This window comes from Drosophila subobscura, chromosome O (assembly GCF_008121235.1).
Source record: "Drosophila subobscura isolate 14011-0131.10 chromosome O, UCBerk_Dsub_1.0, whole genome shotgun sequence".
In the NCBI taxonomy this organism is placed as follows: Eukaryota; Metazoa; Arthropoda; class Insecta; order Diptera; family Drosophilidae; genus Drosophila; species Drosophila subobscura.
This window is the reverse complement of record NC_048533.1, coordinates 4,168,439-4,183,415: the sequence shown is the minus strand read 5'-3', so window position 1 is coordinate 4,183,415 and position 14,977 is coordinate 4,168,439. Positions and strand designations below refer to the sequence as shown.

The 14,977-nt window shown below is 45.2% G+C and overlaps 1 protein-coding gene across 2 annotated transcripts; it reads left to right on the top strand.

Moving 5' to 3' along the window:
* Positions 1-2,727: 2,727 nt before the first annotated feature.
* LOC117898030 (45 kDa calcium-binding protein) lies at positions 2,728-14,584 on the top strand. Of its 2 annotated transcripts, XM_034807168.1 has the most exons (4): positions 2,728-2,733; positions 6,425-6,994; positions 13,543-14,227; positions 14,284-14,584. In XM_034807168.1, the coding sequence occupies exons 2-4, from the start codon at positions 6,465-6,467 to the stop codon at positions 14,356-14,358; spliced, it is 1,290 nt and encodes a 429-aa protein (XP_034663059.1). In that variant the 5' UTR covers positions 2,728-2,733; positions 6,425-6,464; the 3' UTR covers positions 14,359-14,584. The 2 variants fall into 2 exon arrangements, with proteins under 2 accessions (XP_034663059.1, XP_034663058.1); XM_034807167.1 differs by lacking the exon at positions 2,728-2,733 and having other exon boundaries at positions 5,610-6,994.
* The last annotated feature ends 393 nt before the right edge of the window (positions 14,585-14,977 follow it).

Sequence of the window (14,977 nt, the reverse complement as noted above, 5' to 3'; positions counted from 1 at the left end):
CTCGACTTTTCTTTGGCGAACAAGAGCATCCACACTTCGTGTTTTCTGCCTGCTGGCCTGCTACCCCTTTCCCTTTTTTGCCGTGCATCTGTGTGCGGCGCTCTCTTGTGGGTATTTGCATTTGGCTGTGCGCTTTTTCGGCATTTTCATTCTCTACAAACAACAAACAAATCAACTTATTTGTCTGCTGCCTGCTTTGCTCTTTTTTTGTTTGGTTTTGTTCTTTTGGGGCTGGATGGGATATACTTGCCTTGCTGCTGTTGTTGCAGCTTGTTTGCTCGGCACTGATTGAGTGCAGTTTTCCCCTCTCAACCACACAAACACACGCTCACATGCTCATGCAAATGTGCGGCTAGCTCTGACTTTGTCCGACTTGATTATGGGCCGGCCACCCAAAAACAAGGAAAATAAATTACCAACCCAGGAACAAAATTGAGCAATTTTGGGACAGACCTTAAACGGAATAAGTTTCAAATTAAAAATTGAGAATTATCTAGAAAATCCCCCCACACCCCTTGAATTGTGTACAACCTCTTTCCTGCTAATTGGTATAAATTGTGGATGGGTAGAGCCAGCTTCAGCTGTACGCCCACTTCTGCTCGAGTTCATTAAAAAGTTAAATTAAATCTATCAGCGCAGCAGCCCACTGCCATTATCATCAGAGTTTCAGCCCCCAATCCGCCCTATAATAAGTTATCCTTCCCCCATCATCAGCATCATCATAATCATCATTATTGGTGGCTGCTCTCATCAAATCCCTTCGAGTTTTAATTGAAATGTCAGAGAGGCTGAGAGACGAAAAATGGTTATGGCCGAAAAATTGAAATGAATTTTCCTATGCATATTTTATGGAATTTTGTTGCTGATTTGTTGTTGCTGCCGTTGCTATGACGCTGTTGCAAAAGAGGTTTTTGTGCGCCTTCTTTTACTGCTGAGTATCGAGGATTATTTTCATGTTCAATTGGTGGAGAAGATAAATAGATGGATGGATCAATAGATGGTGTATTGTCTGCGTGAATTTGCTCTCATAATTAATGGCATTGATTGGGAATCAATGGGATGTTCGTTGTGCATTTTGGCAAGGCTATTTCTGTGATAATTTAAATTAAGTCGAGAGCAATGCAATTCATAAATGGCTAATTATATTTTGGCAGGATAAAATGAAGCCAATTATAGCCAAGAATTTCAAGAGGAGATTGAGGGGCATGAAGTGGATTTCTGGCAATAATTCTTGTCATCTTCCAGCAATCATTTAGAATGAATTGGAACTTCTTCCATAAATTCAAACAAACTGCCACAAAATCCATTGAAATCGTTCAACTATTGATGCCACATAAACCTTGGGGTTAAACCATCAAAGATGCCCTCCCCCCCCACTCCTTTGGAGCACACATTCCTGATCTATTTAACTGAATGTTGTTGTTGTTGTTGCTGCTGCTCGAACTGCATTCCTCTTGTGGCACAAACAATCACTCGCATTGCATCAAACTGTTATCCGTTTGCCCTCTCTTCCCACAGCCCATAACTATTTGCCAATTCCCAACTCAACTGGCCACTGAGCACACCCCTCTTGTACCCCCTTGTCCCCCCCTGCTGCTGCTCAAACAAACGATGGATCCATCAATGGGAGAGGAGAGCAAACATTCCATCATCATCATCTTTATCATCGTTTTGTAATGTGCAGCTCGAGGAATCGAGAAGGAGGGGATTGTCCGATTGTCCACAGAGGAGGAGGAGGAGGGGCAGAAAGGAGATGGAGGATGGCTGATGGTGAATGGAGGATGGCGAAGCATTTGCCAAATCAAATCTTTAAACTTGTGCAGGCAGCGAGTGCTTATCGCTGCCTCCTCAGGCAGAAGTTTGAGCCCCTCCTCCAACCCTTCTGAAGAGCGTCCCTCTCCCACGTCGCGCTCATCAGCCTCTGCTGCTCTTCTCCGCTCTGCTGCCCCTCTTCCTGCTCCACTGCCTCTCGCTGATGTCTCCTCTATCTTCTGCCACTTGTCTGCCAATAGTTTTGCAATAAAGTTTAACGCATTTGTATACCCCGTAGGCGAGTGGAGAGCGGAGGGTATGCTGTTTCTTTGGCAATTTTGTATGCAAAGGAATATATGGAATATGGATAGGAGATGTTCTCACATAATTTTCAATTAAATCTCGTTCTATCTGCAACTCCAAAAGAAAGTTTATGAATCTAAAACTACAATCATTTGCCACAGGTACTCATTTTGAGGGTATAATTTTGCAAATATTTTATAATGTGGATAAAGTTACAGTTACGGAATAAAAGAGCTGAAATCTTGGCTGTTCTTCAACTGGAACTTGGACCCTCAATTTGTCACTTTGTTGGCTTTTTTTCCTTCGACTTTCAAATACTTTAAGATCATTCAATTCGGTAAATATGATGCGTAGTAAGAAGTATCTTTTAGTCCGTATACCCCACCGCAGCCTTCTCACTTTGTTTCAACTTTCTTTTCATTTTTTTCGTACTCCCCTCCCCCTGCCACTTTGTTCGCCCTGCATTTTTTGCTACATCATCGATTTTTATTGAAATTGACACTATCTGTAGAGCGGAGCGGGCGCGGGGAAGGGGCCATGGCAGCTCCATAAAACGGACCGTTCATGGCGTTCCGGGTGTGAATCTTTATAACAATCTCCGCTGCTGGAAGAGGGACACTTTTAATGAGCAGCCAGCGTGGCGTGGCCATTGGGAGGAAGAGGAGGAGGAGGAGAAGGGTGGGCAAAGTCGAAGATGAGGATGGGTACAGGGACATGGACGATGACTGCCATGGAAAGTACTTTAAAAAGTTGCTAATTGGATTTGATTTGGCGAGATATGAACATAAATTTGATTACAAAAAATCTTTCTAGCTGTGTGGCTCCAGTTTCAGTTTCATTTGCCAGTGTCCCTGACTTTTCCCCTCGCTCCCCCCCTCGCACTCTCTCGCTCTTGCTGTCTCTGTCGCTCTGTGTGTTCCTCTTTTCAGTTTTTCATTAAGGTTGCACAGAAAATTTCATTAAAAATTTATTACCAACTTTTTTCGCCTGGCTCTCTGGCTGTGTCTCTGTGCGTGAATGTTCCTTTTTCTTGGCCATCTGTTTTTTGGGGAGTGGAGTGCAGCTAATAAAACAAGAGACTCTTAGTGTGAGAGAGTGCAGAGAGGGCCCAGTTAATAAAAACAGCAAAAATGAAATGGACAAACAGTAAAAGTGGCGACCAACACAATACAAATGCTCCGCATTCGCCTCGCCTCGCACTCGGACTCCCCTCGACTTGGTAGCAGCTGCGACTCACGCCGAGTGTATCTCTGGCTCTCTTTTGAATCCGCATCTGAACATGAATCCGAGTGTTTGAAAAGATGCTCAACTGGTTTTTTGTTAGCCATAATAAAAGCCAGGCCAACAGCAATGGACAACAGCCAGAAGTGGCAGGGCAGGGCAGACCAAGAGAGAAAACAAAAGTAAACGACGCGAAACAAAAGCGTTAAAAAGTGTGGCAACAGCAACAAATACACAAGCAACAACAAGTAGGGGATCGTAAAAGACACACAAAAACATCCACACGAGTAGGGCCAAGGGAGTGTGAGGAGTGGAGAGGGGAGTGGCAACACTTCCCCCCTGCTATATGGTTCAACATATTCAGAAATCCAAATTGAGTCAGTAAGTCAAATCGAATTCGTGCTGCGATTTCCAGTCTGGGAAAGAGAATACGAGCAGAGGAGGAAGAGAGAAAGGGTTGTGGAATCCATTCGTAGACTGCGGAAGGGTGTTCGATATCCATTCAGAGATGAAGAAGGAGAAGGAGAAGCAGAAAGGGTGTTGGGATTCCATTCAGAGAAGCAGTTGCAAGGATACTGCGAATCCCTTCCGAGAGCGGAACTGGTAATGCATTCAGTGAGCATTCATCTGTGGAAAACATGTATAAATATCTGATTAAATTATGCTTACTTATGTATGGCGCGGTAAATTCTGAGGGCCAACAGGAGGGGGGGGGCCAACACCAATTCCGTATTTTTCGCGTTGAGTGGCTTGCAGTTCGGAGGAAATTTTCCATTTGCTTTACTCAATTAATGGTCGGTAACCAATGCAAAAAAGTAAATAAATAAATGTGCGGGTGGGTTGAACGAGAAGAATGCCAAAGTAAATTACTGTGCCCTGAAAATGAAATGTCTTGAAGCATTAATGGAAAGTCTTTAAATATTCAGAGCTGTCAGAGAGGAGATGGAGAATATCATTCTAAGAGTTTCTATGAACACTCTTAGGCAGATCTTCGGCAGAGTTTTATCATACCTTTTGCAGTTCCTTGACAGATCTTGGATAGCTCTGTGGCCTGCATTTCCCAGCCGGAATCATGGCTTGTCTGTCGAACAGCTCTTTGATATTTCCTACATAAATCTTAAATCCATAAACCGGCATTCATTTCAACAAAATTAAAACCAGTTTATGGCTCTCTTTTTATTAACAGCTTTATTAATTCCCAGACACAGCACAGCACACACCTTCAGCTCCACAGAAACTTCATTAAATCCCATCCCCCAGCAACTCTGATTTCTGCTCTCCGTTTATGTGGCCGCATAAATGCTCCGTGGAAATGCACAACTGTTGGAATTTTATGTGTGAGATTTAAAATGAAGCACCCATCAGAGGTGGTCTAGCCTCAGTCTCTGAACTCTGAACTCCCATCTCGTCTCCCATCTCAGCTGTGATCTCATTTACGACTCTCGTTTTAGTGTAAGTCATTAGCTTGGCCTCAATTTTATGGCCGATTCGGAATCTCGTACTTCAATAATGAAATGGGAAAAATGGGAAAAAACTGTGCAATTTATGGGCAGGGGTTGGCAACGGTTCTGGGTGGCTTGAGGGAATTTTCTAATTCGCTCGTTGGCTGCTTAATGACTGAATCCCCTTTTGGCTCTTTCACTGGTTGTGGGCGGGTCAGGGTCCCTCCCCTTGAGAGGTCATTCAAGTGAGCAAAGTGCTGCTGCTGCTGCTGCTGCTGTAGTGGGGGTTAATTAATAAGTTTTGCGGTTGGTTTGCCGCCCAGGGTAGGACTGGGAGTGGGTGGGGAGTGTAGCACTTGAATGCAAAACAGAAATTCCAGAGTGAAGTGGACAGTGCTACTAAGGTAAAAGGCTTGAAAATGAAGTAAAGTAAATGCTCTAAGCACAAAGGTCGCTTTTTATTTTCATAAGTGTTGAGGCTGTATCATGGCATGAAAGTGCATTAAAAAAGGGAATTGACGGCGAAGGAAAGAACTTGTAGAGCTAACGGGAAGGCACCTGCAGAAGTCAAGTGGTTCTCCTCAGGGCTTGAGCTCCCATTAAGGTTCCTAAATGTATATTTCTTATGCTAAAAGGTTCTGTGCAACAAAGACATGAAAATTACGTACATATAAGAATCTGGAGTCCATGGCCCTAGAGTACACCTTTTCATGATTCTCTTTGTAATAAGAATCTCCAAATGCTTAAAAGCTAACAAATCCCTTTAAGCTCTAAGCCTTTAAGCATCCCAATTGATCCTCTGATCTGTTGCCATAACTTTAAGCCAAATCTTCTAAAGTCCTAATCAACCTGCTTAACTTTTATCCATTTCACTTTTCTTTTCTTTCACAGCTGCAGCAGCACCAGCTCCAGCAGCATTCTCATTATCATTAACGTCAACATAATCATCGACTTTAATGGAAACGCTGCCTGTAACAATCATGTAAAATTGACACACAAAAAGAAGGAAAGAGCAGGAACACAAAAGCGACACAGAAGAGAGTGCAAAGAGACAGCAATGAAGAGCAGGCGAAACGGAAATGGCAATGGGAATGAGAACGGGAATGAGCAGCAGCAGCAGAACCAGAACCAGAAATCGACAGAGACAGAGAACCACAACGAGCAGCAGCAGCAGCAGCAGCACCGTCGTGCGAGTGGCAATAACACATCAAATTGGTATTAGAACTTGTTACAGTTACTTCGACCAGAAGCAGTCATACTAAAAGTGGGCGTGGCCACACACCGAGCACAGTGTGGGACAAATTGGTGCAGACAGAAAACTCTCCCCCTGGGCTGGCAGGCAGAATCATCATCACCATCATCATCCTTGTCTCTGTCTCCCCGTCCCAACATAAAAGTCAATTAATGTGCAATTACAGCAACAACAACAGCGCAGCTAGAAGCTACTGAAAGGCAAAAGAAGAAAGCACAAAGAGGGAGGAGAGCGAGAGAGAGGGAGGAGAGCAGAGTGTGTGTGTGGAAATTACAGCAAATTACACGCAACCAGAGGAAGAGGCGGCGGCAAAGCAAAAAGATTCCAAGTTGGAGCAGGAAACCGCGTGGAAACAGCTGGAGGAGGAGCAGGAGGAGCAGGAGGAGGAGACGCAGAGACTGCTGCTAGTTCCATCAACACCCTCCCCCGTCCAGCTATTGTCCAGCCATAGCAGAGGGGACCACGACGGAGCTGTCTGTGGAGGCTCCTACAAAATGACTTTCGTTAACAAGCTGAGCAAAAGCTTCCGCTGGCTGCGCTGCTCGACATTGTGCGCAATTTTGTTTTATATGTTCTTCATTGGCCTGATATTGCACAGCACCAGCCACAAGCTGCAGCAGCATCAGCAAGAGCAAAGGGACCAGCAGCGGCAGCGGGAGCAGAAGAACCAAAAGGAAGGACCAGCCAGCAGTCATAGCAGTAGCAGCACCAGTAGCGTTGCTGTTGCTGCTGCTGCTGCTGCTGCCCAAGAGGCGGCTGCTGCTGAGACCAATGTGGGGCATAATAGTCGCAGCCGGCAGCAGCCACCCTCCCTCGAGGCATCAGCCAACCATTTGGACAGCAGCAAGGAGAAAGTGCAAGGCAAGACAGGAGCGGCAGGAGGAGGAGCAGCAAGAGGAGTAGCCGCAGCCGCAACGGGGACTTCAGTTTTGTCCGCCAGCAAATCCTCTAACCAGCCAGAAACAGTTATTTTGGCGGCCAGCAATGTGAACGAGAAGCAAATACTCGCCAAAGCTTTCAAACGGTAAGCTTTCGGGGTGGGGGAACGGGACTCTAATAATTCGGCGGCAGCTTCTTTATTGTAACGCATAACGATGTGGCCTGTGGCACTCCCCAGAGAGGCGGAAAAGAACTCCCCTCCCCCTTTGGCTACACTGCCAGCCATAACTCTATGTACGACAAATTGTGGAAATTAGTGGCCAACAGCCAGTCGGAATTCAGAATTGATGGATGTCGTGTACATGTAGGTGCAGAGGGGAGATATTATCAGTTGGGGTGCAGTTTATTGAATCAATAAAGCCACAGAGAGACAGCAACAGAAACAGACAGGGACAGGACACAGATTTGTTGTCTCTGATTTGTTGTGAGCAATCCACAGGATAATCGAATTACTCAGATAATAAACGTTGATTGTGGGGAACAGTTCTTGGGACTTAAACGAGATCAAAGAGTACCAAAAACAGAGAAAGATTAGAGAAATCAATGAAAGATTTATGCGAAATTCGATGAAATTTTGTATGAAATTCAATTATATTTTCGGCATTATTTACAGCGCTTTAACCTACGTTCTGCCCTGCACTGTCCTGCCAGTAATTGCCTTGCCTGGGCAGGTCAGGGGGAAAAGGGAAGGGGAGGGCGCAAACAGTGTTGATTTCTATCCGGCTGACTTGCACAATTCCCCTAATTACTTTAACTACATAAAACGCTCTATCTCGGCTACTCCGCACAAGCGATTAGGCAATTGGGCAATTACTTAGCCACACTAGAGGTCGTAATAGATTCTTTTACAGGGGTCTCGGATTTTGGGGGCTTGCAGAGGGCAGAACAGAGTATCCTTAAAACTTTTTCCCAGTCATGGTCTTGTGCGAAAATGGCAGTTTGATGCTGTGCTTTGAGGGGTTGGGGGTGTGTAATCAGGCAGTCAAAAGCGCCAGAAAGCAAGCAAAGAAAAACGTGAGGTGTTGAGAAGGAATTTTGCCAGGCGAAAAGTGTGCATTCCAAGAGACAGAGACAGAGAGAGAGAAAAATGGCATCAAACTGTCACTGCAATTTCACAATTATTTGACTCGCTGCCAAAGTTATTTTTTTAGCTAAAAAGTTTCCTTCAAAGTTGCCACAAAAATAAGGAAAATTGGGAAACAAAATTGCAGCCCGAAAAACTGGCATTTTAGTTTAATAAATAATAGTGCCTAGGGGGAGTATTTGATTTTGGACCTACAGGATAAGCAACGCATAAACGGATGTGTTCTGTTTGTCCTGTTTGTGTCCTGCTGCTGTCAACTAATGGGAATTTATGTTGGTTCAATTAAGTTCACATGCAAAATGGATACCAAAGGCACAATTTATGGGCAGCCGCACTAACTACAATTTCCCCTGTACAATCCCTTTTTCCCTTTTGAGCATCTGCTTGATTGCTTTCGGCTCAAGGCCATCTCTCTCTTTTGCTCTACCAATTCTCAGGCAAAAGAAGTGTTGCAAGCACCTGCAGCGCTTTTAGACTACAAAATGTACGGGCAGGATAATCATCTGAAGCGAAAGCGAAAGCTGTCCATCAGCAGAGCATTCACTGTGCAGCGCCTCGGGCGTTTGAGAGCAGAGCAAAGCTAATGCCCAATCCCGAAACAAGGCTGCAGCACCCAGTCCCTTCCTGCCTGCCTGCCTTCCTTCCTTCCTTCTCTGCTCTTCAGGGCATATCACACTTTGCAAGTGTGGCCAAGCGTGTACGCATTTGGCGTTTACATTTGTATTTGTGTGTTTGCATTTGCATTTGCTGTATGCGTTTGAGTTTTATTAATATTTGATAAAGGATAAAATGTAAAACCATCGACGACACACACTCTCCCACGGGGCTGCCGAAAATTCAATCGCATTTTGCATTTCAATTCTAATAAAACTCGTAACACAAATCAAATTACAATTCCCTACGAAAAATACACACAAATTAAAGCGCAACAGGAAAATGCACTAAATGTTTAATTTTCTGTTAACTTTTTGGCAACTTTAAGCTGCCTCGAGGGACATTTTGGGGGCGGGGTTTGTGTGGCCTTTGTTGCCGTGTGAATTATGTGGTGCCGGGCCCCACTTGTCGCCTTGGAATTAAACTGCAATTAAACTGACCAGAAAATGTTGTGATAATTGCGTTGCTGTCTGAAATTAATAGCCATCATTTTGTGGAGGCCCTCGGTCCCCAGTTCCTGTTCCTCCCTCTCTTCCTGCCTCCTGGCATGTAAATTCCATTTTAATAATGCGGTTGACAATGGGCTTCAGAAGGGGTGGGGCAGGATGTGTGTGTCCTGTGCGGGTTCGCTGTCCTGTACATTTTTAGGAGCAATTAAATTTTATCTGCCATGGAAACTGCAACTGTCGCCGCGCTGAAAGGGCGGGGAGAGACATGTCCCCTACATGCGACATTGTTATAAATTTTAATTGTAAACGGTACTTCCCTTTTCACCATGCCTCTCGCTGTCTCTTTCTCTTTTGCTACCTTCTCTCTGTCGCTCTCTCTGTTGCCCTGCTGTATGCCAGTTTCCAATCTCATTCCACATGCATGACCGATCCCGATCCCATTCCCGATCCAACCCACTGAGGCGTGCTAATGCCCCGTGTCCAATGCTGACTTTTGCTTCCAATTAGGCATGCCAGGAACCTCCTGCAGCCCCTCCTTTCGTTCTGCCCCGCCATTGCATTGATTGGACACTGCGCTAAAATGGCGCACTTCCTTTTCCGCTGCCACCGCCGCTGCCACAGAAGTATGCAATAAACTTTCGGCTAAAACTTTGCACGCAACACGCGGCAAAAGTTTTCTTTCTTTAGAAAATTGGTGGGGAGAACGTGCCGACAGAGGGAGGGAAAGAGATAGTGAGAGTAGTTGTCCTGTTTAGTTGATTTTAAGTTCATTTTATAGCGAAAATATGATGTGTTCGTGGAGAGTAATTAATTTACGGCAGGCAAACTCCGTTTTTCGTTTCGCTGATTAATTTTGTCTAAAGTTGGAAGTTGAGAATTTCTTTAAGTATCTTCTTTTAAGTACTCTAATATGCTAGCCCCCACAAATTCTTTTGCCAAAATAAAATGCGCAAAATCCACTATAAGACTTAAACAAATTTTTAAAGGCAACAATTTTCGTTGTTTAAATTTATACTCTGACCAAAAGCAGTGACTAAAAGTCTAAGACACTCAAAGAATAGGGAGACAGAGTGCAACAGCAAACGAAGACACAAACTAGGATAAGAGAGAGAGGGGGGGAGGGGTGGAGGGCAAAAGTATTGCATGGATAAATCCGAAAACATGAATATGTAGAACTCCTCCAGCTGTCGTGTATCTCTGCCATCAAATAATAGTTTTATGCACCACTCAAAAAGCATCTTCTATGTATCACTGTGTGCGTGATCCTGTAGGCCAAAACCTCAGACAGACAGGCACCCAGTACGCTTAGTAAGTCCTTTGCCTAGCATTGCACCCGTCTCCTTCCCCCATTTAACTGCCGAATCTCTGTGGAACTATGTGGCGCAGCAGCAAGCAATTGGCCAACTTCAGAGCTACCGCAAGGCTTATGCAAAATGCACTTTGCGCTTTGTAACAAATCCTCCCAATCCCCTCCCTACCCGTCCTTGTCCCTGTCCCTGCACTGCTCTGATCTGTTCTGTTCTCCTGGGGAAAAGGAAACGACCCTGCTTAGGGCTTGAGAGGACAACCGTGTACTTCCTTTTGCAGGGGCTAAACGAAGCTTCGCTGCTTTTTTGAAAAAGCTTTTTTTGAAATGCACAAAAATGTACGAATGAAAAAGTTCGTTTCCGTTTGTGTTTGCTTCCTCTTTGAGAGATACCCTTTGACATATAAGGAATAAGGGAGATTCTGAAGAGAATGCTTAGAGAGGGTTAGAAGTCGAGTCGTTGGTCCTTGATTCTTAGGCATAATTAACACTTTTTAAATGGATTCTAAGCAGAATGTGGCTAGGCATTCTGTATAGGTAGACTCGAAGATATACATAGGCATAGTTGTGTATCTATTAATGGTTCAGTTCCAAGCCCTTGCTTATTGCTTCCTTTTCAACATTATTTTCTTATCCTTTTTCTTCCCCGACATTTTCCTTTCCTGTGGGCAATGTCTTCTTTGCACCTCTTGGCTGCGAAATGGCAGAAGATTCTCCACTTTCGACCCTAGCCAGCTCCAAATCGATGAGCCTTATTTGTTCCAGATCGAACGCTTGCCAATTTGTTGTGTCTTTATCCATTTTTATGCATAAAAAAAGAGTTTTTTTAGAACAAATGCTTCATTGATTTTTTGAAACGAAACTAATCTTTAGGCTTGCTTTTTGTTTGTTTTAGAAGTTGATTTTAGAAGTGAAAATCTAGCCAGAGCTTAGCCGTTTGATACCATCAAATAAATAGAAGCCATAGCTTTGATGTGAGCCTCCTGCTGTTAGGGTATCTGAAACCTTGGCTTCCCAGGCACACTTCTATGACTTTTTCCCTAGGTTTTTATACCCGGTACTCGAAGAGTAAATAGGGTATATTGTATTTGTGCACATAACGGTTGTATGTAACGCACAGAAGGAAACGTCTCCGACCCCATAAAGTATATATATTCTTGATCAGCATCAATAGCCGAGTCGATTGAGCCATGTCTGTCTGTCCGTCTGTCCGTCTGTCCGTCCGTCTTGTTGAGCGCCTGGATCTCAGAGACCATAAAAGCTAGAGCCACCAAATTTTGCATCCAGACTTCTGTATGCTCACACTGTTACAAGTGTATTTCAAAAATGAGCCACGCCCTCTTTCGCCCCCGCAAAAGGGCGAAAACCTCCCAAATCTACAATTTTAAAGATAAAAGAAAACTAAAAACGCCATTCCGTAGGGAATGACCATATCTATCTGATCACCAAATTGGGATCCGATTGGATCATTATTATGGCCACAATGAAGAAATTAAGTTGCAGTGGCTAAACCCACCCTGTCCAGCAGCTTTTGTTGCTTTTACACATTCTCTCATTCACACTCTGCTTCGCGCAGTGGCAGAGGCCTCTTCCCCTGACACGTCTCTGACTCATCTTCTGCCACGACTCTGCCGCTGCCTCTGCCCTGACTCTGCAGTGTGTGTCTCTAGGGGAGGGTGGCGAGCTAAAGGAGCGTGTTGGCGTGAGTAGTGTTGTTGATGTAGATGACAGATGAAGAGAAAATGTAAAATTTGACAAATAACCGCTAAGTTGCAGATGTAGTACTGAGTACCGGGTATAAGAGTTGTGACGCGGCTTAAGACGCGTCTCACAACGTTCCTCCTCGTTTTTTCTATTTTTGTTTTTTTTGTGTGGGGCTCTGTTTCTTGCACGTACAAGATGCCAAAGAAAAGAAACGCAAAGCGAACAAAACTTTGTTTTTATATTCGAGGATTTGACTGCTTTGCTCTCTCTCTCTCCCTTTTTTCTACATTCGTTTGCTTCAGTCGCTGTGCTGCTTGCTCCCCTTCCCATTCTCCTGCTGTGACTCCGCTTCCTTGCTCTTGCTCTTTTTCTGTGTGTGACTGCCTCCCCCTCTGATCCAACTAAGCAAACGACCGCAAACGTTTCTCGTATACATTTCACCCAAAAGAAGCGCAACGAGCAGCGCGAAGAGGAGGACGCCAAGAACGTGACCGAGCGAAGAATTAGGAGAGGCAGAGCGAGAGACAGTTGGAGTGGGAGAGTAAGAGAAAAGTTTCAAGAGCCAAGAGGTGGAGTGAGCGGGAGGGGCAACTTAAAATCGTTTTAGTTGCAACTTTATTTATTTATCAACTATATGCTAATGAAACCACTGTGCGGTGGCTGCGGTGGTTTGTTGCTGCCGCTCTGCCACAGCCTCAGTCACAGCCACAGCCACAGTCATTGGTGCTGCTACTTCCACTGCCACTGCCATTGCCGCTTCCGTTTCCGTTGTGTCCTCGCAAACACACACAATCACAAGCACAAACAATGTTCCAGGCGAAGAGCGCGGCAATCTCCACCTACAACTCCTCATACTCCCGCTCCTACTCCCTGCCCCTCCTCCCACATTTGCTGATTATTCCGGCGGTTAGATGGCTTTGGCTTTAAGCAAGGCATATGCCAGCACAGGTAAGGCTGTGTTAAAGTCACTTTTGGCATGCCTTACCCTCTGGTCAGTGGTCCCTGCCCAGCTCCACCCACATCCACTTGGCAGTTGGCCCAAGTCCTACTGTGCAGCTTTAATGCCTGACACCTGTTTTGGGCATTCGCACTTCATTGCCAAGCTGTGGGGCAGGCACAGGCGCCAGGGGACAGGCACAGCCTCATCATTAGACAGCTGTCATATGCAGCCTGAGGTGGCACAGAGAGAGAGGGCTGAAACACAAGCCACACGGCAAGTGTGCAACAGGGAATTTGAAGCCCGAAATTCCTTTGGGGGCACGCCCTGGGGCACTTAATGTATAATGAACATTTGATTAGTGCCTGCCCCTTCAAGACACTTGAAAATTTGAGAAATTATCTAACAAATATTTGAGGAAGCCAGAAGGCAGATGGGGCAGGACTCAGAGCTGCCTTAAGCACAGTATTTAGCTCACATTTTGCCTGTCCCTTTGCAGCGCTGATCGCAATCACGATGGACGCCTGTCCATCCAGGAGCTGGGCCAGTACATCAATCGCCGCATTGTCGAGCACATCGATGAGGCGATCATGAACAACGCCCGGGAGTTTCGGCGCGTGGACACGGGACCCGCCGATGGACTAATCACCTGGGACGAGTATCATCGATTTTTTCTGCGCGAGCATGGCATGACGGAGGCGGACATCGATGAGCACGACGAGATCCGGCACACGGCGCTGAACCGGCGTGCCCGCGAGGACATGATGCGGGACAAGGCGCGCTGGTCGGAGGCGGCACGCACCGATCTCTTCACGCTGACCATCGATGAGTATCTGAGCTTCAGGCATCCGGAGTCGAGTGTGTCCAATCTGCTGGAGCTGGTGGACGATCTGCTGCGGCAGTTCGATCAGGATGGCGACGATCAGCTGACGCTCGAGGAGTTCTCCGACCTGAATGTGGACGATGACGATGATCTGCTGCGCAAGTCGCTGATCTCCAAGACGCTGGTGGAGCGTCGCGAGGAGTTCAAGCGCATTATTGACAAGAACCACGACGGCAAGGCGGATCGAGGGGAGTTGCTGTACTACGTGAACCCAAAGACGCCGCGCTATGCGCTCCAAGAGGCAGCCACATTGTTCAGTCTGTGCGATGAGAACAAGGACGAGCTGCTGACGCTCAAGGAGGTGGGTTCCAAAAGACATTTCACTTGCAATAGTTCCTTAAATGTTCCTTCTTTCAGATGACCAACAATGCTGAGATATTTCTGCAATCCAAAATGATCGACACGGCAAACAGTTTTCACACTGAATTCTGATTCATTTCATTGATTAATTGTCCCCCTGGCACCACTCCCTCTAAAAACTTGACCCCTTTGAGCAGTTATAGTGATATTAATTTGTAAGTTGTTCAATCGGTAGCATACCATACCATCCATCTTTCTGTTTTGTATTTAAAATAATCCTTCAGAATACTCCTAAGCGAAATGTACTTTGTAGTAAAATCAATAATTAAAACATAAGAGTGCAAGGCAACAAAAACAAAACACGGAATAAATACAATTCAACACAAAATACTCCAATTACAAATGATAAAAAATAAATATACGTAATTTTATGAAACTTCAGGGAAGAGTTTTGTCTTTAGTGGGTTGGGATTGCCAAACGGATTTCTTGTCACAAACCCACAAATATAAATCACAGTCAGTTGTGCGGACAAATCTGAGACATTAATTTGTATGCTCCTCCCTCCTGCTGCCAAGTGAAATTAAATTTGTGCCCACCTTTTAGTTATCCTCCTAAGAACAATCTCTGCCATCTCTGAGCTGACAAATCACTGCACATTAGGGCTAAGTCCTTGTTCAATTTGTTTGTTGCAGGAATGCTCCCTGCCCGTCTGCAGAAAAATAAGCCCAAGTACAAATGATAAATAAGTGC